The sequence below is a fragment of the Epargyreus clarus genome, unplaced genomic scaffold, assembly GCF_041222505.1.
Source record: "Epargyreus clarus isolate Ecla_fem2 unplaced genomic scaffold, WU_Ecla_fem_2.2 ptg000016l, whole genome shotgun sequence".
In the NCBI taxonomy this organism is placed as follows: Eukaryota; Metazoa; Arthropoda; class Insecta; order Lepidoptera; family Hesperiidae; genus Epargyreus; species Epargyreus clarus.
Genome location: NW_027332224.1, coordinates 6,075,302 through 6,099,538, shown reverse-complemented (window position 1 = coordinate 6,099,538; position 24,237 = coordinate 6,075,302). Strand labels below are relative to the sequence as shown.

The window sequence follows — 24,237 nt, the reverse complement described above, 5'->3', positions numbered from 1 at the left end:
GTAATCAAATTCAGAACATCTACGATAAGCATTTTCTTTTTATTACTATCCTATGCTATATTTACCATTATCAAGAAATTCCCTAACACTTAATATCGAATATATCCAATGTTGATCATACATACACCGAGATCCAGAACAACTCTAAATTCACCATTTAGTCTGGCCGGGGATCGAACCCGGGACCTAAGCGTCCTATATACTGACCGCTCCGTCGTCAATTCAATATAAAGTTATACTAAAATATATACCAATATAGTTGAACAAACAAACGACTTCATTTCAAACCCCAATAAGAATCAACAAGTGAATCAGAGGGGTTAGAGAAACCATAAAACTGTATGGGATTTGAAAGATTCAGTAGAATTCAATAAGGCTTGCAATCGATACGGCTACGGTACTTTATGAGGCTACAAACTGTTATTGGCAATGAGACAACAAACAACAAATTGAATATATATTGTTGTTATTTCTTGATAGTGGATTGATGGTGGTAGGTTTTTTAGGTGGTAGAACCCTTTGTGGTTCGACTCCGGCGGCACCACCGCTACACCTATTTCTACCTAATAGCAGCAGTGTTAGGCGCTGCTGTGTTCCGGTTTGAAGGGTGTGGTAAGGGAGACAGACTTTTGCGAGGCGTTCCAGCTTAGTGCTCAGGGGTAGCGGCGCATCTGTGGCCGACCTCAGGTAGGAATATCTAATCCTATCTGGGGTTGATTACAGATGTCCATGGGCGGCAGTAGCCACTTACCATCAGGTGGACTGCATGCTCGTCTGCTACTCTTATATTATAAAAAAAAAATATAGTGATTTCTTGATCTATGATCCGATATTATCGCCACAACTATTTCTGTTATAACAGTGTTAAGCGCTGCTGTGTTCTGGTTTGAAGTGTGGTACGACATACTCGTACTTTTCCGAGGCGTTCCAGTTTAATCCTTAGGGGTAGCGGCACATCTGTGACCGATAGTTAGGAATCTAATCTTATCTAGGGTTGATTACAGACGTCCAAGGCAGTAGCTACTTACCATCAGGTGGATCGCATGGCCATCTACTACTATATAATATAAAATGCTATTCGATGATTTTTCAGTAAATAATAATAGTTCAAATAAATTTAATATACTCGTAAATAGTATATTTTAGTATTTATATTAAATAGTTATTAACTTATTACTGCTATTACATGGATAGGTTTTGAAAATTACGTAACCTGATTAGTGCAACATGGAAATATAATTATAAATCATTATAATCTAATCTAATTAAGTGATCCTGCTACGCTCATTATATTTAATTATTGCATACAATTGGTACATAATTAATGTGTATTATTTTTTATATTGAATTAAAGTTGCTACGTGGATGCAGTACTCCTGATCACTGCTTCCCATAATAAATGTTGAAGGTGTCGACTCTGGCGGCACTACCGCTACATATTTCTGTCTAATAACAGCAGTGTTAAGCGCTGCTGTGTTCTGGTTTGAAGTGTGGTAAGGGAGACATGCTTTCCCGAGGCATTCCAGCTTAGTCCTCCTGTACAATTGCATCTATAGCCGACCTTAGTAAGAATCTAATCTTATCTGGGGTTGATTACAGATATCCATGGGCGGTTACTTGCATCAGGTGGACTGCATGCTCGTCTGCTACACCTATATTATAATCATAAAGATCTATGCTCTGTCTTCAACCCATTGCTGTCGCCCTAGTGGGTACAGATTTTGACAGCAAAATATAAAAAAGATATAACTTAATTTTATCTCAGAACCTGAATATAAAATGACTTTTTTTAAACGTATAAGTTATGTTTCAATTTTAATTCTTATTTTGTGAACAAACAATCAAAGCTTTTTCAAAACGTATATTTTATTGCTTTTTTTTAAATAAATATATCCTGTAGTAATTTCTACAGATAATAGGTTCTTTAGAACTGATTAACATTAGAATTAACTCTTTGAAAAAGTTTACATCTGTGTTCAATTGAATTGTGTCTTTGTCAACGAGTGTCGGCTTCCTTTCTTTTTCTTTTTCTATTTCTTTTCAATCTTTTATCTTTTGAGCCGTTGATGGGTTTTGTGGGCAAGGCTCTTGAAGTAAATTGGAGACTTAAGATACGTTTTAGTTTAAGATTTTTAAGACGAAGTACTCGAAGCTTTTACAATAGATACAAGACATAAAGGTTTTTTTTTTTTTAATATAGGAGTGGCTGATGGGCATGCAATCCACCTTATGGTTAGTGGCTTCTGCCGCCCATGGATATCTGTAATAAACCCCAGATAGGATTATATTCCTACCTGAGGTTACAGATACGCCGCTACCCCTGAGGACTAAGCTGGAACGCCTGGGAAAAGTATGTCTGCCTTACCACACCCTTCAAAACGTAACACAGCAGCGCCTAACACTGCTGTTATTAGGCAGAAATAGGTGTGGCGGTGGTGCCGCCGGAGTCTAAGCACAAAGGGTTCTACCACCTTCAAATTACTTCTTAATAATTGTAACATCAATTGTTTTGCTTAATTATCTAATTTTCCCAACAGCGAAGGAGATGGTAGACTATATAGCGGACTACCTGGAGAATATCCGGGATCACCGGGTCTACCCTGGGGTGCAGCCGGGCTACCTCCACAAGAGGCTGCCGACCGAGGCGCCCCAGCTGCCGGAGAAATGGGATGACATCTTCAAAGATGTTGAGGACCATATTATGCCTGGGGTGAGTTTAGGATCCTAAGATCTAGGTTACTTATCTTTAAAAAAAACATGCTAAAATAAAGGCAAAAAATAAGGAAAATTAAGTTATATTTTACTGTAAGCTAAAGTAGGTTATAATTACTCGTATTATTTATTACAATTTGAATAAACTTAAAATGTAAGAATAATACAAAGAAGGAACAAACGAACGTTTAATATAAATACAGAAAGTAATGAAGAAAGTTTTATTGACAATTATTAATCACCATGTAAATAAAAAAATATATAAAAAGAAAATAACACAATAGTGTCCATAATTAACAAAAATAATAAATATATAAATATAATAAATAAATATAATATAATATAATAAAATAGTAAAAATTGAATACGAAATACTATATAATGGAACATGAAATCTTTCGATTGGTCATCATACAAAAAGTAAGAAAGAAGCAAAGAAAGAAATACTACTATGTATCTACACTAATATTATAAAGAGAAAAACTTTGCTTGTTTGTTTGGTTGTAATGAATAGGCACAAAAACTACTGGACCGATTTTAAAAAATTCTTTCGCCATTCGAAAGCTACATTATCCACGAGTAACATAGGCTATATTTTATATGAAATATATTTCATAAATAGATTTTGAGGCGGTACAAAGTTTGCCAGGTCAGCTAGTATTGAATAAAAGTGTCACTACGTTTTAAATATTTGTAAATGATCTCTTAAACCAATGTTATTTTTATTCTATCCAACGGTGACAATGACAGTGTAAATATAAATTGATTGAATAATTCCCTTCCACCAGATTGTCCATTGGCAGAGTCCTCACATGCACGCGTACTTCCCGGCGCTGACTTCCTACCCCTCGATCATGGGGGAGATGTTATCCAGCGCTCTTAATGTACTTTGTTTTACCTGGGTAAGTCTATGTATAGTCAGTTATTGTATCCACGTTTCCATAGTCAACTTAAAGTATGGGTTGGATTAGAGAATCCTATCTGGGATTAATTAAAGACAATCTATACGCGACAGTAGCCACTTTGTATGGTGGACACTATGCTATTTGTTATTTGTATATCATAAATAATCGGCAAATTACGAGTCAAACTCGTGAATTGTGGGTTCCGTATTATTAATCAGTATATCTCATTAAAAATAAGTATGGTATAAAGACGCCACAAAAATAACGGTTTTCTGTACGTACGCCCCTTCATTTTAATTTTTAAAAAATGCTATTATAGAGGCCATTTAGAAATTTCTAGTGTGTCTATATATTATAATTTAAGAGAGACAGACAGCGGAGCCTTAGTAATATTATCACATTTTTAACCGACTTCCCAAAGAAAAGAAGTTATCTATTCGACACGTATTTTTACGCTTTGAATACGGAACCCTATAAATGGACACACACAGAAAAGCACATATTCCAGTTATATAAAATCCGCGAATCTTCGAATTAAAATGTATCATATAAATATATTTCTTGTAATCGTATCCATTTTGGCCAGGCTTCATCACCAGCGGGTACAGAGCTGGAGACCATCGCGATGAACTGGCTGGGGAAGCTGCTGGGTCTTCCAGAGTGCTTCCTGAACGAGAAGAACGATAGCCCTGGAGGTGGGGTTATCCAGGTGAGTTTCTGGATATTGGAAGGTGGTAGAAACCTTTGTGGTTCGACTCTGGTGGCACCACGGCATACCTTTCTGGCTCATAACTGTCAGCAGTGTTAAGCGCTGTTGTGTTCTGGTTCGAAGGGTGTGGTAAGACATACTTTTCCGAGGCATTCCAATTCAGTCCTCAGGGGTAGCGACCTGTCTATCTAGGAACGACTTTACGTACGTAACTCGTCTTATTTAGGGTTGATTAGAGAAGTCCATGGGTAGTCGCCAGTTACCATCACGTGGATCGGACGCTCGTCTGTTACTCAAATATTATAAAAAGCAAACAAATTGAAAAGAGTCTTTATATGATAACCTAACCTAACCTAACCTAACCAGAAAACGTAACCAGTGTTGAGAATTGAAATAGTCGCATAAAAAGTTTTGCCACGTCTCCGTGCTAAAATGCCCCTAAAATATTTGACATACTTATTATTTATTATGTAAATTACGCAGTATTAGTTATTTAATCGTAAATTTTCTCTAAAAATATTTTTTATTTTTCAAGAATTTAAAAAAATAACTGATAAAAGGCAGCGAAGTGTCTACTAAAAAAATGATCCACAATTTTTAAAAGCCATTATATGTGTACTAGACGACAGCCAGCGAAGCTACTCTCGTCAGCTTGCTGGCGGCACGCACCAGGGCGCTCATGGAGTTGTCCAAGCTGAACTCTGACCTGCAAGCTTCAGACCTCCTGGGTCATCTGATCTGCTACTGCTCGGACCAGGCTCACTCGTCTGTGGAGAAAGCTGGGTTGATTGGTGAGTTCTTTGGATTATGGGTTGTGCCGTGCCATCCATCAGTGGAGTAATTTATTCTGCGTTTTACCATCCATCAGTTCTTGGAGGAATTAATCTTATTTTATTATATTAGTTTAGATAACTTCAAGCCGGGTTTCTACAGGATGTTTATACATGCATAATTACATAATGGATCACATAGGCTTTCTGTAGTTAAGGTCTCTTAGATCAATCCTTTGCTAGGTTCAGTTTGCCTATCTTATTTACCTCAGATTCAGTTAAATATGATAGTCCGCGTAAAACTGCTAGTCCGTCCTAAATATAGAAATGAATCGCGTTTCCATAGTAAATTGTGTGACTACACCTGCTCGCAACAACTTCAGAGCGGACTAGCAGCTTGGCGCGGACTATATTTTTGTGATCGACGGCTTCATTATTTCGGCTCTACCACCTAAATAATATGGGGTAATTGGTGCAGGTCTGGTCAGAATGCGCTACATCGAGTCAGATGAGAAACAATGCATGCGAGGCGCCAAACTCGAGGAAGCCATCATCAGTGATAAGGCCAAAGGACTTGTGCCTTTCTGGGTAAGTTTATTATTATCAATTTTATCATCATCATTATTTTATGTATATTTTTATCATTGTTACCATTATAATTAACCGCTGACATTATAATTATCATCAGTTACTGTCTCTTAAAATGAGATTAAAAAGTATTTTATCATAATAAATAAGAAAAGATATATTATTTGTAATTACAAAGAAATAAGAAATAATAGTTTGTTCTAAATTGAAATCACTGCAGCAAACCTAAATACTAAATAATACTACAGAATTATTATAAGTAAATACGTAATTCGCGATTGACGAAAATTATAGCCTATGTTATTCCCGTAGCTTACACGAATCCAACGACACCTTATATGTTAATAAGTACCCTTCGAGTACGGAATCCTAAAAAATATTCTACAAGAGGACATTATAGATATGTTTCAGAACATTTGAGTTATAGGAAAATAACATTATTATTTTCTAAACTAAAAATCTCGCTATAACAGTCACGCCTATTGAAACTAAAAAGCAATAATTATTTGCAATCTAAACTTGCGATGAACTTTGTCTAAGGTGTTTGAACAATCTCGCCTCGAAAATCGTTTTTCCTGAGGATGTTGATAAGGACTATGGTACAAAATTATTAAAATCTATCTAATTATTTTTGATAATTCTTCAAAATTTTGAATTAAACTGAACGTTCAAAGTGGATAGAAATCGGGTTCAAAGATTCCGTTACTGTTACGTACATACATACATACATACATACATACATACATACATACATACATACAACCCAAGCTAATAAAAGCGTGTTAAAATTCGTCAAGCCGTTTGAGCTACAGTGTGTGCTAAATAAATAGACACACATACGCTAGAAATACATTACTCTCCGTAGTTACGTAAAAATATGAAAAATTAATAAAACGCAATAAAAACAAATTTCATTCACATTTTAAAATTCCATTGTTATATACAGCATGATAAAATAAAATAAAATGTAATAAAAATAACAATGAAAATTATTATTATAAAAGTATTTATAAATAAAATTGATCGACGTATAAAAATAGCTTTATTAATTTCCATCTTCCTAAAGCCAATTTGCATAGACATTCTATCCTCTTAAAAGTTATTACTGTGGCATTCATAAATTGGTCCCACTGGGCCCTTCAACAGTATTGTGAATAAATCGCAATAAAATACCGTAGAAGATGTAATGAAGACGCTTTTGCTTATTATAATATGGAAGTAGCAAATGAGCATGCAGCCCACGTGAAAGTGGGTGGCCACCGAAAATCATGAACATCAACTCTAGCGAGGACTAAGTTAGAAAGTTTCGGACGAGCATAACTCCTTTACCACACCCTTCGAAACGAAACATAGCAGCACTTATCACTGCTGTTCAAAATCAGAAATAGGTGCTGCGAGTTGAAGGTGGTAGAACCCTTTGTGGTTCGACTCCGGCGCCACACCTATTTCTACCTAATAACAGCAGTGTTAGGCGCTGCTGTGTTCCGGTTTGAAGGGTGTGGTAAGGGAGACAGACTTTTCCGAGGCGTTCCAGCTTAGTCCTGTGGGGTAGCGGCGCATCTGTGGTCGACCTCAGGTAGGATTATCTAATCCTATCTGGGGTTGATTACAGATGTCCATGGGTGGCAGTAACCACTTACCATCAGGTGGACTGCATGCTCGTCTGCTACTCCTATATTATAAAAAAAAAAACAAGCACAGAGGTACCTACCACGAAGGGTTCTACCACATTGAATAGATACGTTTATAGCATTTTTTACAAAATCTAATCTGAGCCGATGTTATAAATTTTTATATACATAAAAATACGCCTTGTACGTGCGTAAAACATGACTACAAATCCGTTTCGTGGTATCGACACACACAAATACAGTCCAGATACCAAAGCCCAGATAAAATTGTATTATTTGAGCCCGTTAATAATCAATGAACCCATTTTCTAATAGGCAGAAATTGACAAATTTCTGTATTTGATAGGCAAAACATTGGCTTCGTCCCTGAAGTTCCGGGAGTAGAATAGGGCTACGGTATCCCCTGCCTGTCGTAAGAGGCGACTAAAAGAGGGCTTCCGGGGTTGCGGGCGGCAAGAGCGGAAGCTCGAACCGCCCGTCAGCGACCCCGGGAAGGACGGCTGTATGTGTGGTCGCATACCGTTGTACACACCAGACGGTGTGGCGAGCGACAAGCTCACCTGGGCGGAGCCCGACGGGGCTATGCGCTAAGAGGACTCCGGTTGCGTTATTTTGGAGATCCCGGAGTCCTTTACGCAGCGCCGAGGACGGCCACCGGGGGGGTTTAAGTGCGGTAAAAGTCCCACATAACCCGGAGTCACTCCTATAACGTCGGATTATGTGGTAAAAAAAAATTAAGTAAGCTTACGATTATTAATAACTGATGTTAGTTTGATCGGGAACCAAACCCACGTCCGGGCAGCCACGCGGTTTTAAACATTTCCTATTAAGTAGATTGTCAAGTGCACATCTTAAGTCGCCACTGATTGGTCCCTCAGGGGCCAACTGCGAACAGCTTTTAAAATGCCAACAAATATAACTGATATTGCTTTACATTTAAGTGGTTTTCTCTCTAGATACCAACTAATCAAGAGTACAGTTTCAAATGATCTTTAAAATTATAATGAGTATTTCTTGAGATTGTAGTTTAATGTAATTAACGCCATCTGTTGAAGAGAATTGGAATTATTTCTGTCTTTAATCATCATCATCATCATCATTAACCCATTACTGTCCCACGTCTGGGCACGGGTCTCCTCTCAGAGTGAGAAGGATCAGGCCATAGTCCACCGCGCTGGCCAAGTGCTTATTGGTAGACTTCACATACCTTCGATATTTCTTTTTTTTTATAACTCTCAGGTATGCAGGTTTCCTCACGATGTTTTCCTTCACCGTTTAGCAAGTGATAATTAATTTCTAATACGCACACAACTTTGAAAAATCAGAGGTGCTGTCTATAATAGCAGTGTGTTATTGTCATGTTTTGGTTAGAAGATACGATTAGACAGAAGGCAATTCAAGCAGTCCACCTGATGGTGAGTGGCTTTTGGCTACGGACATCTATAATCATCCACAGATAAGATTACATATTACAGACACTGATACCTTGTAGTGTTACTTCTCCCTAGGACTAAGCTGGAACATCACCGATAAATATGTTTTCCTTACTACATCCTTCAAACCAGAAGACAGCAGGGATGTATATGGCTGATGTATATCTACACTAATATTATAAAGAGGAAAACTTTGTTTGTTTGGTTGTAATGAATAGGCTCAAAAACTACTGGACCGATTTTAAAATTCTTTCACCATTCGAAAGCTACATTATCCACGAGTAATATAGGCTATATTTTATACTAGCTGACCCGGAAAACTTTGTACCGCCTCAAAATCTATTTTAAGGATTGAAGGATTAGGCCATAGTCTACCGCGCTGGCCAAGTGCGTATTGGTAGACTTCACATACCTTGGAGTTTTTTTTTATAAATCTATCTGGTATGCAGGTTTCCTCACGATGTTTTCCATCTCTGTTTAGCAAGTGATAATTAATTTCTAATACGCACTTAACTTTGAAAAATCAGAGGTGCCTGGGATTAGAACCTCGGACCCCTCGATCAAGAGGCCGAGTTTCTTAACCACTAGGCTATCACTGCACTATAATTGAATAGAATTGAAAAATATTTTGGGCGCTTTTTGCCTATTTTAATATCATCTATAATCAATCCAAACCTATAAATCATTATTATTGATTGTCATTTTTTTTCGTAATTATAAAAACAAACAACCTGTATAATTGACTAGGATTGAAAATTTCTTGTATGTAGTCTTACGATCCTACGCTAGCTCACAGATTAATACAATTATTTACCTTATAACATATTCATTATAAGAAGCGATCACCCTGTCGCTTCTGAAAATTGAATTTTATAAGCATCGCGAGTAAAATGTTAGGTTTTTTAGAACTTACGTATATCTTTATATGACACTAGTTTTTGCCCGCGGCTTCACCCGCGTTCAAAACAAAATAATATGACATACTAACATACACAAAACTGAAAATTCGTACCTTCATTGGAATTACAGTGGAGCCATCTGGCGAAAATTGGTCGTACCAACTCTGAAACCTTCGTGGGCTCATGGACAACGACTTTGCTAACGATCATTACTTGATCAAATGCATAGTTTACTATTCAATCCTAACTAATATCGATTAAAATAATGGACTTTTTGGTCCACAAGATCGATTCTTCGATTAATCGATCTTAGATCGCGATCCCTAGTTCCCGTGGGATTTCCGGGATAAAAACTATCCTATGTCCTTTCTCGGGTCTCAAACTATCTTTGTACATACTCGTATTTGATTAAAATCGGTTCAGTGGTTTAGGCGTGAAGAAGAGACAAATAGACAGACAGATAGAGTTGCTTTCGGATTTATAATATTAGTAAGGATTGTCTACTAACGCCTACATTTACTTTTACATTTATGCTATGTGTGTAACTATTATTGGACTATGTAAAAAGACATGTCATCTACTACAGGATGTTAAATTTCGATAAAATGTATTATTTTCAAGTCTATGCAACTCGTATGACAAATGGACAAATACATGAAAATGTTTTAAATGTTTGTTGGTAATTATTGTTAATTAATTAATTATATTAATTAATTAATAATATTGTTAATTAATTAATTATATTAATTAATTAATAATATAATATTTATTAATTAATTATACACACGTACACAAAATTAGAAACAATTCTTTTCACTTTACGTAAAAACCCTAACAACTTGAATAAGTAGCAGTTATTAAAAAAATAAATTCAATTTTATTTTTCGAAACATTAGAACTTTATTTCGTTATCGTATATATAAAATTCTCGTGTCACAATGTTAGTTACCGTACTCCTCCGAAACGGCTTTACTGATTTTCACCAAATTTTATATTCATATTCAGTAGGTTTGAGAATCGGCTTCTATCTATTTTTCATACCCCTAAGGGTTGTTCACCCTTAACATTTTTTTATTTATATGGCAACACAACGTTTGCTGGGTCAGCTAGTTTTATATACATCATGATACACTTTTAAAAATAAAATGCTTAAAATTTTAAACATTTTTAAATCAGGTGTGCGCAACTTTGGGTACCACTGGCTCGGTAGCGTTCGACAATCTCCGTGAGATCGGGCAGGTGTGCGAGAAACACTCCGCCTGGCTGCACGTCGACGCTGCTTATGCTGGGAGTGCCTTCGTTTGTCCAGAATACAGGTGAGGACAGCGGTTCTCAATCTTTTAAATGCGATGTTTTAAAAAATGCATTTATGTTACCCATTTTTAAATAACTATGTGCTGTGTGCTATGTGCCTGTTTGGATGACATACAAATAATTTTGTTCATAAAAATACTTTTAATATTTGTGTCAAAATAATATTTTGATTTGAAAACTATTATTAAACAATATATTTTTACATTAATTGTATTTAAACAAGAACTAATGATTTCCACACAGTGATGCATATTGCATATTATTACTAATTTGAAGGTGGTAGAATCCTGTGTGGTTCGACTCTGGCGGCACCACCGCCACACCTATTTCTGCCTCATAACAGCAGCGTTAAGCGCTGTTGTGTTCCGGTTTGAAGGGTGTGGTAAGGGAGACAGATTTTTCCGAGGCGTTCCAACTTACAACAAGTCCTCAGTGGTAGCGGCGCATCTGTGGTCGACCTCAGGTAGGAATATCTAATCCTATCTGGGGTTGATTACAGATGTCCATGGGCGGCAGTAGCCACTTACAATCAGGTGGACTGTATGCCAGTTTGCAACTCCTATATTATAAAAAAATATTTAAAATTTATTACATCTACGAAGTATTTACATAATTTTCACGCAAACATTTTGAACGTGGGATCAATTACTCTGTCCATTTACAACTGGCGCATTATTGTAGCACATTTGTTGGTTTGTAGTACTGTTGGTTCGGATATTATAAGAATATTCGTTTTAAATTAATATATTTTTACAGGCATTGGTTAGATGGCGTGGAGTTAGCAGATTCCTTCGCATTCAACCCTTCTAAATGGTTGATGGTCAACTTTGACTGCACTGCTATGTGGTGAGTTAACTTAAAAGAAATTTAAGAAATATAAAAATTTAATTTAATCGGCACGGATGTTTTAAAGTTTACGATTTCATATCATGAATGTCAAGAAACTTCTTCACCCAGTGCCAGGGGCCTACCTACCATCTTTTAAAAACCATAATAGTTCAGGAAAGTTTTATTTCCTTCTTAAAACAGTAAAATATTCCGTCATACACAGTTGAACAAACTTAAACCCTTATTAATTTTCGCTTATCCATCATATAAAACCAACTGAAATTGTCATATTTTGCGTAAAGAGTTAATTTTCCTGCAAAAAAAATTATGAATAAAATAATATTGTTTTAAGAGATGGTAGTAACCCCTCTGGTATAAGTGAAGAGCACTAAACGCTGCCCAAGTTCAGCTTAGAAGATTTACATAAGAATGGCGAGAACTTAGCTGCCATCATATTGATATGAAAAATATATAACTTTTTAAAAATGAGCCTTTTTCTTTAGTTTGGCATTTATCATTACTTCCCAGAATGTGATCCTTATAAGCGACACTATCCGATGGTGATTTTATCGAATATATAACGAACTTATAAATTACCGCGCACATAACATACGATATGTGCAATATGCATAGATACGTAAAGATACTTCGCCGCCTTGAAATTGAATGAAGCCACAAACGGCTTATTAGTCAGTTCTTTTTTTGAATTCTTGACAAATAAAACATTTTTAGAGAAAATTTACGAATAAATAACTAATACTGCATAATTTACATAATAAATAAATAATTATTTCAAATATTTTAGGGACATTTTAGCACGGAGACGTGGCAAAACTTTTTTACGCAACTATTTCAATTCTCAAAACTGGGTACATTTTCTTGTTAGCAGTGAGTAATCTTTACTAATCTATAGCAATGTGTGTAATTGTTTCTTTTTTATTTCAGGGTAAAAGATAGCACGGCTCTTCATCGGACGTTTAATGTCAATCCTATCTATTTACGCCATGAAAATTCCGGTAAGCAATTTTTGTTAAAAATAATTTTATTTAATTTTAATTATAATTTCGTAATTTTAAAATTTTATTCTTAATTTTATTTCTTTATTGTTCCAGGAAAAGCTATTGATTACATGGTAAGTTCAAGATAAAAGTATTTATTTAATAATACAATGCAGACCTATATTATTTAATCTTTTGGCAGAATTATTGAATTTCATGTATGTTGAACAGTTTACAATAAGTTTATTCTACAATAAAATTATTTTGTTATTTTAGATATTATATTTAGGATCTTAGGTGATTAAAATTACAGATTTTACTTATTTATTGAGTATAACACTAAAAAATACAATAGTGACATGTTAAAACACAATTAAATTTTAAGACAATTTTAATTTTAAGGCTGAATTTAATTAATGGAATTGGGCTCATTGTTTATTTAGGTATTTTACTTATGATTGTAATAAGTCAAAATTTTACTGTAAACAAAAATAGGTAGGTATGCAGAAATCAAATCGTGCATCTCAACACAAGATACGAAATATCGTCCAATTGAACGGCTTTGTCAACGGAAACGGCGATGTATACACGAACGGTGACAAGATTAACGGTGACGAGACTAACGGTCATGAGACTAACGGTCACAAGACTAACGGTCACGAGACTAACGGTGACGAAGGTGTGTACGATGATGAAGATGACCTACAGTTGCACGGATATAACAAGATTTCACCGGGATGCGGTGAAAAGATACAACTCGAGAATTCGGATAAGAAGGAACCCTTAGTACGTTTTGGGTGGTGGGATTATGAAATTATTGGTGGCGGTGGTGATGGTGATAAAATGCTTAGGAGTACAGAATTGCTGCTAAATTTAAATATGTTACGGTGATTGTGGTACACGGCATTGATGTCAGGTTTGACATGATTGAGAAAAAAATTGGTGTTTAATTATAATGAATATTACGGCGATTGTATATATTGGAGTTTCTTTATGATTGAGGACTTTTTTTGGTGTTTAATTACGAGTATAATGACAATTTATTATATCAATATCTTCAGATCGGTTATTAGTACTAGTTACCCACCCAGTTATGTTATAAAATAAAGGGATTTATAAGATTTTATATTCACATCTTTTAGTTGGTTTTGGGTATTATGTATCATGCGTTTTGTAAAACCATAGATTCGCATTGCACTAAATCTTATTCTCATTATGCGTAGGTAACATTTATTTTAACTAAATGTATTTTGATCAATTTCAAAATCCTTTTAATAAAATTGTATTTTTATATTTTAAAGTTTCTTTGTATATTTGCAAGCTGCTTATTCTCTAAGATCTTTTTACTTTCTCCTACAATAGTTTCTTCAACACTCCATTTTGTATTTCCAGCACTGGCAGATTCCTCTGAGCCGTCGTTTCAGAGCCCTGAAGCTTTGGTTCGTGTTGAGGAATTACGGAGTTATTGGCATCCAGAAACATATTCGTGAGGTATATATTCCCTTTTAAAGTATATAATTAGCATGCGAGCTTTTTTTTATAATATAGGAGTAGCAGACGAGCATACAGTCCACCTGATGGTAAGTGGCTACTGCCGCCCATGGACATCTGTAATCAACCCCAGATAGGATTAGATATTCCTACCTGAGGTCGGCCACAGATGCGCCGCTACCCCTGAGGACTAAGCTGGAAGGCCTCGGAAAAGTCTGTCTCCCTTACCATACCCTTCAAACCGGAACACAGCAGCGCCTAACACTGCTGTTATTAGGTAGAAATATGCATGCAGTCGACTTGATAGTGGAGAGAAACTGTGATGACATCTGTAGTTAATATGACTGGACCACATCAGCCTGATGCATAGCTACTTCTGAGGAATGCCAAGAAGGAAAACTTCGTGTATCACCCTTACCACACCTTTTAAACCAAAACACAGCGGCGTTTGATACTGCTATTGTAATGGTGTATGTGTCCAGAGTTGAATTACAAAGGATCTTTCTAAAGTATTCAGTTTGGAGAATACCTTGCTTAAAGAATGTCTTTCCTTTCAGAGCGTCCGCTTAGCCCAAAAGTTTGAAGCTCTAGTTCTTGCTGATCAACGTTTTGAAATACCTCAAGCTAGGAATTTGGGTGTGTATCTTTCAAAATTTGCGTTATTAATATTATCATTAGCCATATCGATTGTCTTACTATAGTACTTTCTACCTTCATACTTTTATATGCAAATTTTTCTTATATGTGCTACTTATAATTTAATTTTAAGTGTTATTACATTGTACTGTAAAAGCATAGCACCTTGTTATCGTATTATTTCTCTAACATTTACATTGTACATGTCATAAATGTAGACAACGTAACTAGTTTTTAAGTGTCAAAATAAACTTCCAGGCATGGTAGCCTTCCGTCTCCGCGGCGACAATGCTCTCACCGAACGCCTGTTAAAACGCCTGAACGCCCGCGGCTACATCCACGCTGTACCCGCCTGCTTCAAGGGCGTCTACGTCATCAGGTTCACTGTTACTTCCCAACGGACTACTGTCCAGGATATACTTGGTAAGTTTTGTCTAAATTTTTACTACTTGTAGTGTGGTGAGTATTTAGTTTGGTATGATAACATGTTTGGTCTATATTATATATAGAGTCTCTCATTTCTTCTTATCTTATTTCTGTAATCACCCCCATATAGGTTTTATTTGAATCTGATCATAAATTATCACTTTTGATGATAAAGAAGGTCAAGAACAAACATAATTATAGTGTTATAAGAACATAGAATATAGTGAAGTCTTCGAACAACTAACAGACACCATTAAATAGAAAGATGAAGAAAAATATAATGGTGATGATAATGTTCGTAATTATGTTGATAATAAAGATAATCATGATGATAACATGTGTCGTTTATACAGATGACTGGAACGAGATCAAAACTGTGGCGTCTGAAATACTCGTCGATATGTTTGGATCCGAGAAGGGAAACATTGTCGTGCCCAAGAAGCCTAGAATCTCTTTGAAAGGTAATTGTAATGGAAGATTTTTTTAACTTTATACATTCTAGAAATAGGAACTTAAGCCTAGAGATTTTGTAAGTTTTCAAAATTTAGAAGCAGCAGCTTCAGTAAACCTGATGTTACATTGTATAGTTCGGGCCAAACTGTTAGTCTTCGCCAAACTACTAGTCCGCTCTGAAGTTGTTGCGCGCAGGTTTAGTTTGCACATACTTCGTAACGTTACTACACACGTGTACGTAAGGGCACACAAACGCAGCTATGTACCCGTGGGCGAGAGCGGGCAACGGATGGGTGCCGGGAGGACGCCGCGCTGTCTTCGTCAGGCTAATATACTAGCAGACTAGCAGTTTAGTGTGGTCTATATCTGCTTCCATGGATAAAATAGTAAAGCTAAATAAAGCAGAAGTCCAGAAACCAATTACAGATGCATTCATTGTTGAGGACTAAGTTGCAACCTCCGTTTTCTTTTCTTTTAGTTAGTAAGGCTTGAGCTGCATTTATCTACAAATATGTGAAGTGCCCTGTGTCAAAAATAACGACATGATTTTGTGTGCACCGCGGTCCAATTCATTGCGGTCCATTTCCGGTTGATTTTGTATGAATGTATCAATATGTATGAACTTATTAAATAAAAAAAGTAATACATAAAAATATTATTTTCCCTGAAACGTTTAAAGTCTGCAATATAAATGCCTTATCACACTAAAACAGCAATTCAATATAAATTGAACCTTTTGCTTTTGCTAAGTCAGTGATTCCTTTGCTCAAAAATTAACTATCTTCTTGATATTTCTTTCATTGTAACCAGAGACACGAGAACTAAACGCGACCTTCGGGACCAGCTTACTCCTGGCCAACAGCCCCATGAGTCCAAAGATCGTCAACGGCACCCACGTCGCTATCTGCGACTATGAGCAGGTGCTGAGCTCCTGCGCGCAGACGTTCGCTCAGCTGAAGATGGAACCCAAAGATAGCCCTGGTAAGTGACCCTGGGATTTGACTAACATTTGGTTGTGGTTTTGATGTAAGGCTGTACCTAATAATGGACAAAATCACCCTTTTTCATATTTCAATTTGTTATGATTTATTGCAATTACGGGTAGATAAGCGAATTCCAAAAATTTTGGTTTATTAATTTTACAAAGAAAATGCTTGCATTTTTGTTTTTATTTGGTACGGAGTTCCATAAAGCGATCCTGATTTAGCTAAATTTAGACATTATAACTTCATTGTTTCAATGGTTATGTATTTTGATGGGATTGACACAAGCGTGTAATCCTGATATGGCAAAATTAGTTTAAGTTCACCGTATTAACACAACAAAAATTGTATGGCGAAATGTATATTGTACAGTGCATTCATTCAAAAATTGACTACACGAATAGTATTTCTAACATTAACAGGAGTCAATATAACAGAGTTTAACTCTTAAGATCCATATTTATAATATAAGATTTTTCCATAGTTTTAGTCAGAGTTATAATTATTACTATCTCGTTATCACCCACCATTTATTAATTAACTTCTAATTCTCAAACTTCTTCATCAACCCATCCTTAACACCCAATGCTTACGTCACTAACCCTTCAGAGATGCGTCGCCGTATCCGCGGCATCAGGATGTGTGGCAAGAAGTTCTCCCTGGACTCCTGCATGGACATGGTCCAGGGTCTGATGATGGAGCAGTCTCTGCCGCTCTGCTCTGAGGAGGAACGGGAGGATGTTTCGAACGGTGGGTAGAGCTTTAAGGGAAGCATGGAAAGGTAGCTTGCATGAAGTAGTAATAATTATTAGTAAAGATAAGATTATTAATGTAAACCGGATTAGTTTACCCTTTAAAACCAAAGCTTGTTGATATTTCTAACGTTACGTCTGAAATGGACGGAAGGTCTTCGAGTGGCGATCACGTTTAGGCAAAAGAAGCACAGGTTGCTCCTGACGATGGGCACCGATGACCTGAAGAATTCATCTGGATTCAAAGGTTACGGGACTGATATTAGGGCGCCTATTAGGCGAGGCCTGTATACAGCAGTGGAACTTAAAAGGCTGATGGATGGGTAGTTATCTGTAATGCATAGGACGAAGACTACTTTAGAGGAATCTGAAAATCTACGGATTTCTAGTGTGGCTTAAGCCTAAATGGATGTTAATCTCATCCAACTAGGCTAGTTTACGGATAAATATTGCTAAAAAATAATTTTCATCTATCTGATTTTGGATATCCAGAATTATTAATTTGTGTTAAATACCTTAAATTAGTTCTTTTTTAATTTAATTGGTTTTTCTAGGACCGAAAAGTGAACCAATTCCTGCAAATAATTGAGGTAATTTAATTACTATTTAGGTGACGGTACTAACATTACAATAAGGCTTTACTAATTTTCCCACCAAAAGCCAATTTAAAACAAGCATAAGCTTGCAATAAGAAGGCATGTATAAGACATGGATAATATGAAGAATTGCTTTAATCCACATCCTAAATTATATTTCTATTTCTTTACTAAAATTTTAATACAGGATCAAGCCCTGGAGAGCGATCATCCATATCATCCACCCCAGCGACATCTATCGGAACGATCAAGCAAGAAAACTTCGACTCAAACCAATTACAACTGCCGTCAACGCCATCTAGGCAAGTCCGTTCGAGATCTGTCGACGCGGCACTCGCTAACCTCACGTTGGATGACGCTAAAATCACAATTGACATGACAACTAACGAAATAACCGTAACACCGACTGGTTATAAGAAATTTGAGGCTGAAACTCAAACTGTTCACTTCAGTCCTGCGGAAGAAAAGATTAATATAGGCGATAGGTTTGAATCTCGAGTTGCTGACGTGGATGATAAAGATAGAAGCGAAGATGTTACGAAATTAACTATTAAAGGCCCTGGTAGTTATATTAAGAAGTTGATTCAGCAATTCAGTGAGAGTCCCAATGAAGGTGAGGATTCGAAACCAGAATCAGAGAGAGCTGTCTCTACCCAATCGATTAAGGATAGAGCTGATGCGCTTTGTAAAAAATGCTTTCATTACAAAGGGAAAATGTCTAAGTAGAGTTTTAGTTTACTGGTAGAGTTTGTTAGCTCTGTATTGCAAATATAATTTGATTTAAAAATGTTATAGCTGATTTTATGTATATTTCTCGCTTGTGCATTATGAAGAATGAGCGAGATGCATATACATTTTATAACTTTTTGCAATGTTTTAGTTTTTTGAACATGCTTGATTTTGATAAATTGCTAGAAAATTTGTTTAAAAGTCATATCTCAGGGATATTTGAATTTGTCTGTCCTGGAAAAAATTATACGTTAATTCTTCTCTTTTATTCTCGCAGGGTTGGACTTAAAATTCTAGGAATAATCCAGCTATATATCTCTCTAATTATTAAAAACAAGCTGACTTACTTACTTTGTACCACCTCAAAATCTATTTATCAAATATATTTCATATAAAATATCTATGTTACTCGTGGATAATGTAGCTTTCGAATGGTGAAAGAATTTTTAAAATCGGTCCAGTAGTTTTTGAGCCTATTCATTACAACCAAACAAACAAACAAAGTTTTCCTCTTTATAATATTAGTGTAGATGTGTAAATGGCAATAATCTTCATTGTAGCGGGTAGTTGTCTAATTAATATGACCAACATAAAAAGTTGTCCTCAATATTTTCCGTTGTATAAGTATTTAGTTATGGGGCTAATTAATTTAAAATTATACTAAGTTTTATTTCATGCACAATTTTAATTTTGTTTAGAAATAGTAACAGAGGATTGTATTATTTAATTTTGTAGTTATAAGTGTTAGAAAATATTACTTAAATTTTAAGTTTGTTATTAAATATATTTTTAGCTAAGAATACTGCGCAAATATCCAGTGTTATAAGTGTATGTATCCTTTTATTTACGAATTAAAAACATAATAATTGAGAATTGTAATAATTTAATAATAAATTTTATTACTTAAGATTTATCCACCGTTCCATAAAGATTTTTTTAAGATATTCTTTTAAAAGCAAATATTAAATAAATATTCAAAAATGTAGCATGCTTATGATAAATATTATCTTCGTATTTAAAGTATATGATGCTTTAAAATTAGTTGTATTACAGAATTTACGAAATATAATCAAATTTTAATGTAGATAAATATAATAAACAACTATTTATCAATTTAAATACTGCTGTGCAATATCAATAACAATTTTAAAATATGTATCATATTATAAAATTAATGTAGCCATTGTATGAAGGCCTAGTATGTTTATATAGCAGAAGATTATGAAGTTGAATAATGAAATAACGGCTTTCCACGGTCTGTGAGTTTGCGGATTTATGCAAAGACGACTTTCAATGCGTATCAGTCTGTTGATCTTGAGATTCGGAGGCATTTTTGTAATGACTCGTCGGTTAGTATTCGACACACGGCTACGGACTCTCTATGCACTAGAGACGACGCTCTTCTAGGGTGCGTCAGTACGATTTGTTCTGTCCGTCAATCAGGGACCGTGGGAAGTCAGCAGTATATAACGTAACTATTATGGGTGATGTACCATTGGCTACTGCTTCTCGTATTAACTAGGTAATATACATATATATATTACTTATACATTGATTCGATATTGCTTCTTTAAAATACCTTATGATAAATGCATGTATTAATTATACATTGCAAACACACTCAATGTATAACTTATACATGTATATAAATATGCTGTACAAATATTTTATTCGTAGATTTTAGATTAAGATAACCAAAAAAAATAAATCTTATATGTTGTTGTTGTAATAAATATGTTGTAGAAATTATAATCCTGTTATAAATGTTGTATTTGTAATCGAAAGGGAATTAAAAATATATAGCAATATTCTCAACATTTTTGTTTTAATTTTAATTTTAATATAGCTATGTCTATGTTTAAATCAAATTAAATGGATGAAATATACATATTTTATTCAACAGAAATTCTTATTTTAATTTTTCATTGAATTATTAAAGTCAGAAATAAAATTAATTTGAATAAAGATTCACCGATTTACCATCAACCTTTTTTTTGGGATATATGAACACTTTTTATTTATCAAAATACTAATTAAATAAACCTTTATCAAACATTAATATAATAATTTCTTAAATAATCAACATTAATTGTATGTCATCTAAATCCATAAACAAATTAAATTACAATTATTATTTTATTATTGATTAAACTTAATTTTACAGTATTTATATTTATCTTTACTATATATTTTTTTATTTTGAAGTCGTTGATATTGTAGCCGTTATTTCAAATATGTAATATTTTATTTGATGTAATATTATTGTATTTTGATGTATATTATTTGATTTATTAAAATATTACTTTATTATATTTTAATCTTACACATTGTAATATTCGCTTAACATAATTAATAAAAACTGTTGTTGTCTGTCACTATAATCATGAAAATGTTAATATTGTGTAGTGTAGTTATTATAATAATAAAATAATATATTAAAATGTAACCGTATATTGTTTATCTGTAGATTAAAAGTTTTGCGCAATAAATATATTTAGTGAAGCAAGTGAAATTTTGTTTTATTTCTTAACATCTACAATGTTGATGAAAAGGGAGACATATTTTTTATAATATAGGAGTAGCAGACCAGCATGCAGTCCATCTGAGGGTAAATGGCTGCTGCGGCGCTTGCATATCTGTAATCAAACCCAGATAAGATTAGATATTCCTACCTGAGACACACATTTTTTTTTAAAAAGATGTGTGTTATGGAGTTTCTTTCGCCGCTTCTTCTCCATAACGAAACACCTTGTGAAGTGGTGGTAAATGTATTGGCATTCATAAGTGCTCTGTAAAGAACCTATTTTGAATAAAAAAAATTGATTTGATTTGAGATCGGCGACAGATTTGCCACTACCACTGAGGACTAAGTTGGAAAGCCTCGGAAAAGTAAAGTAAGCCAGAACATGGCAGCGCTTAACACTGTTGTTAGTAGGTAGAAACAGATGTGGCGCTGGTGCCGCCGGAGTCGAATCAAAAAGGGTTTTACCACCTTCTGAACTGCTTATTATAACAAAATGAAGCTTATCTAAGATTGTACGCATATGTCTTACTGCCCCAAATAGGTGTTGCAGCAATGCTATCAAAATCGACCCAAGATCTAGGATCTACTTATTTTATTCGTTTTATCAAGAACGAATACTGTTTAAAGTAAAATGTGCCTTTTAAAAAAAAACATAAATTAATCAGTAAATTAAAAGCATCATTGATTAACCAGTCTAAAATTGGTCATGGTATAGTTCGCGCAAAACTGCTAGTCCGCTCTGAAGTTGTTGCGAGCACGTGTAGTCATACAATTTATTCATAAACAGAGCGAACTAGCAGTTTTACGCGGACCATAAACAATTAAATATTTTGAAAGGTATATAAATGTATTAAATACAACAAAAAACTTCTTATATATTTTATTAAATGCATAACAGTCACATTTTTAACATTTCCTATAAATATATTGAGCGATTCATATTAAATAATGTAATAAATAAAACGTTAAAGTATCGCACAAAATTGATACAATAAATATACACACAGTAATTTATATACATTATCAAATTGTATTTAAAATTCAATTTTAAAATATATATTTTTATTTTACAATTACAATTAAAAATAATATAACTCTGAACTACAAAATTAATGAGTATTTAATAATGTACTTTAATATTTTGCAATAAACTACATTTCATCGATTGAGAAACAATATTTTTATAACAAGAAATCTATTATTTTAATTTAACAATTTTTAATAAATTATTATTACATGTAAAAGCTCAATGATATCAAAATATTTAAAGCAAGAAATGTTAATAATTACTCGTTTTACAAGCAAATTGTTCGAGAAATAAGTTTTAATTTGTTATGTTCAGTCTTAACGCCTAAAATTATCCTATTTATTTAACTATAAATAAATAAATGCTTTTTATTTTACAATATTAAATTATTTATCAAGAGTATTATTTTACAATTTCTTAATTTTAATTTTACAAATTACGTATTTATTTTAAGCTGTTTTTTACAAATATATTAATTTTATATTTTAGAAAATTAAGTTAATGTTTATATTTTGGGTTTTTTTAATGCATAATATTTGTAGAGAGCTGGTTTTAAAGTAAATTATTGCTTTGAAAACTATTTATAATTTAATATTTTATTAGATGAGCAGCTTATTGAAGATTGGTGGAATGTTGTAAAATATTTTTAATTATCAGTAAATAAAATTAAATATTTAATCACGAATACTTCTGATAATAATTCTACTAGAAAATACGTGTTAAACTTTTATTAATGTTTTAATATTATGTTCTACTTGCATTTTTATTTTGGACGTATTTTCACGTCACAAAACATGTTATAGGTGGTAAAGATATTATAGTACTTATACGAAAAACAAATGTTATTTTTTCATATTTTCAACACGCATTTAAGATTCTTGTTTGATATGTATATCTTTGATTTGTCAAGGAAAAAGTTTCTAGCGATTTTTTAACTATTGTATAAACAATGAAAAGGTCATACTAGGCTAACTTTAGCATTTTTAAATTCCATTTAAGTTAATATCCGTGTAACGCGAAATTAAAATTATTAATAATAATCGACGTTATTACGTGAACGGCAATGACGTAATATCACGTTAACAATAACGTTATAGATAAGGACGTGATATAACGACAAATAAAAAAAAGGTTTTTTTCCATAGTTACATTCTAAAATATCTTTTTCAATAAATACTTATTATTTTAGAGAATTTCTTTTTAATTTTCAAGTATTAAGGCACCAATGTATATAACATTTTCGACTTTTTAGGGTCAAAAAATTTTAAGATTTCTAAATAAATTCCGGCTATTATTATTAGTGTACCCCTGTAATACTTCTAAGCCAGGGCTTGTAAAATGTGGTCCGCATGTAAACGCCAGGTAGGAAGGGGGCCGCGCATTTGATACCGTGGGACACGGTGCCCACTAGCTGCCATCTACCATCTTCTCTTTGGAGGACGAGAGGACCGCCACTGTCGCCCTGTGAAAGAAATGGGTAATTGATGCTCAAAATGTATAATTATTCCGTATACAGAAGTATTAAATGCTGTTGTGTTCTAGTTTAAAAAAATGTTTATAAATACTTTCAAAATTTTTTGTACATACGTTCATCTGACTACACCGCGAAGTGGTCTAAATAAAAATATAGTTCAAAAAACTAAAAAACACGCTTTTATGATACAATCAACTAAAAAGTAGAAAATAATTTTCAATCTAGGAATCAATTAAGAAACAGTAAATAGTATAATTGTGAAAAATGCGTGGGGTGCTCCACTTATCAGTTTTCGAAAAGCACCCCACAAGGTTCAAAGATTCCGTTACTGTTGCGTACATACATACAACCCAAGCTAA

The 24,237-nt window shown here is 34.1% G+C and overlaps 2 protein-coding genes across 2 annotated transcripts in view; one reads left to right on the top strand and one right to left on the bottom strand.

The window, feature by feature from the left end:
- Positions 1-19,011, top strand: part of Hdc (histidine decarboxylase) — a 31,034-nt gene extending 12,023 nt beyond the window's left edge. Inside the window, exons 3-18 of the mRNA XM_073081440.1 lie at positions 2,538-2,710; positions 3,501-3,614; positions 4,204-4,326; positions 4,949-5,117; positions 5,575-5,684; positions 10,824-10,963; positions 11,718-11,807; positions 12,735-12,805; positions 12,902-12,921; positions 14,180-14,278; positions 14,836-14,914; positions 15,173-15,337; positions 15,694-15,801; positions 16,604-16,774; positions 17,386-17,526; positions 18,312-19,011. Coding sequence (XP_072937541.1) covers positions 2,538-2,710; positions 3,501-3,614; positions 4,204-4,326; positions 4,949-5,117; positions 5,575-5,684; positions 10,824-10,963; positions 11,718-11,807; positions 12,735-12,805; positions 12,902-12,921; positions 14,180-14,278; positions 14,836-14,914; positions 15,173-15,337; positions 15,694-15,801; positions 16,604-16,774; positions 17,386-17,526; positions 18,312-18,850 — 2,312 coding nt within the window. The 3' untranslated portion in view covers positions 18,851-19,011. The remainder of the gene's footprint in view (positions 1-2,537; positions 2,711-3,500; positions 3,615-4,203; positions 4,327-4,948; positions 5,118-5,574; positions 5,685-10,823; positions 10,964-11,717; positions 11,808-12,734; positions 12,806-12,901; positions 12,922-14,179; positions 14,279-14,835; positions 14,915-15,172; positions 15,338-15,693; positions 15,802-16,603; positions 16,775-17,385; positions 17,527-18,311) is intronic.
- A 4,224-nt stretch (positions 19,012-23,235) lies between these two features.
- The window catches only part of flz (transmembrane serine protease filzig), a 48,575-nt gene continuing 47,573 nt past the window's right edge, over positions 23,236-24,237 (bottom strand). The window contains exon 8 of the mRNA XM_073081414.1: positions 23,236-23,866. Coding sequence (XP_072937515.1) covers positions 23,702-23,866 — 165 coding nt within the window. The 3' untranslated portion in view covers positions 23,236-23,701. The remainder of the gene's footprint in view (positions 23,867-24,237) is intronic.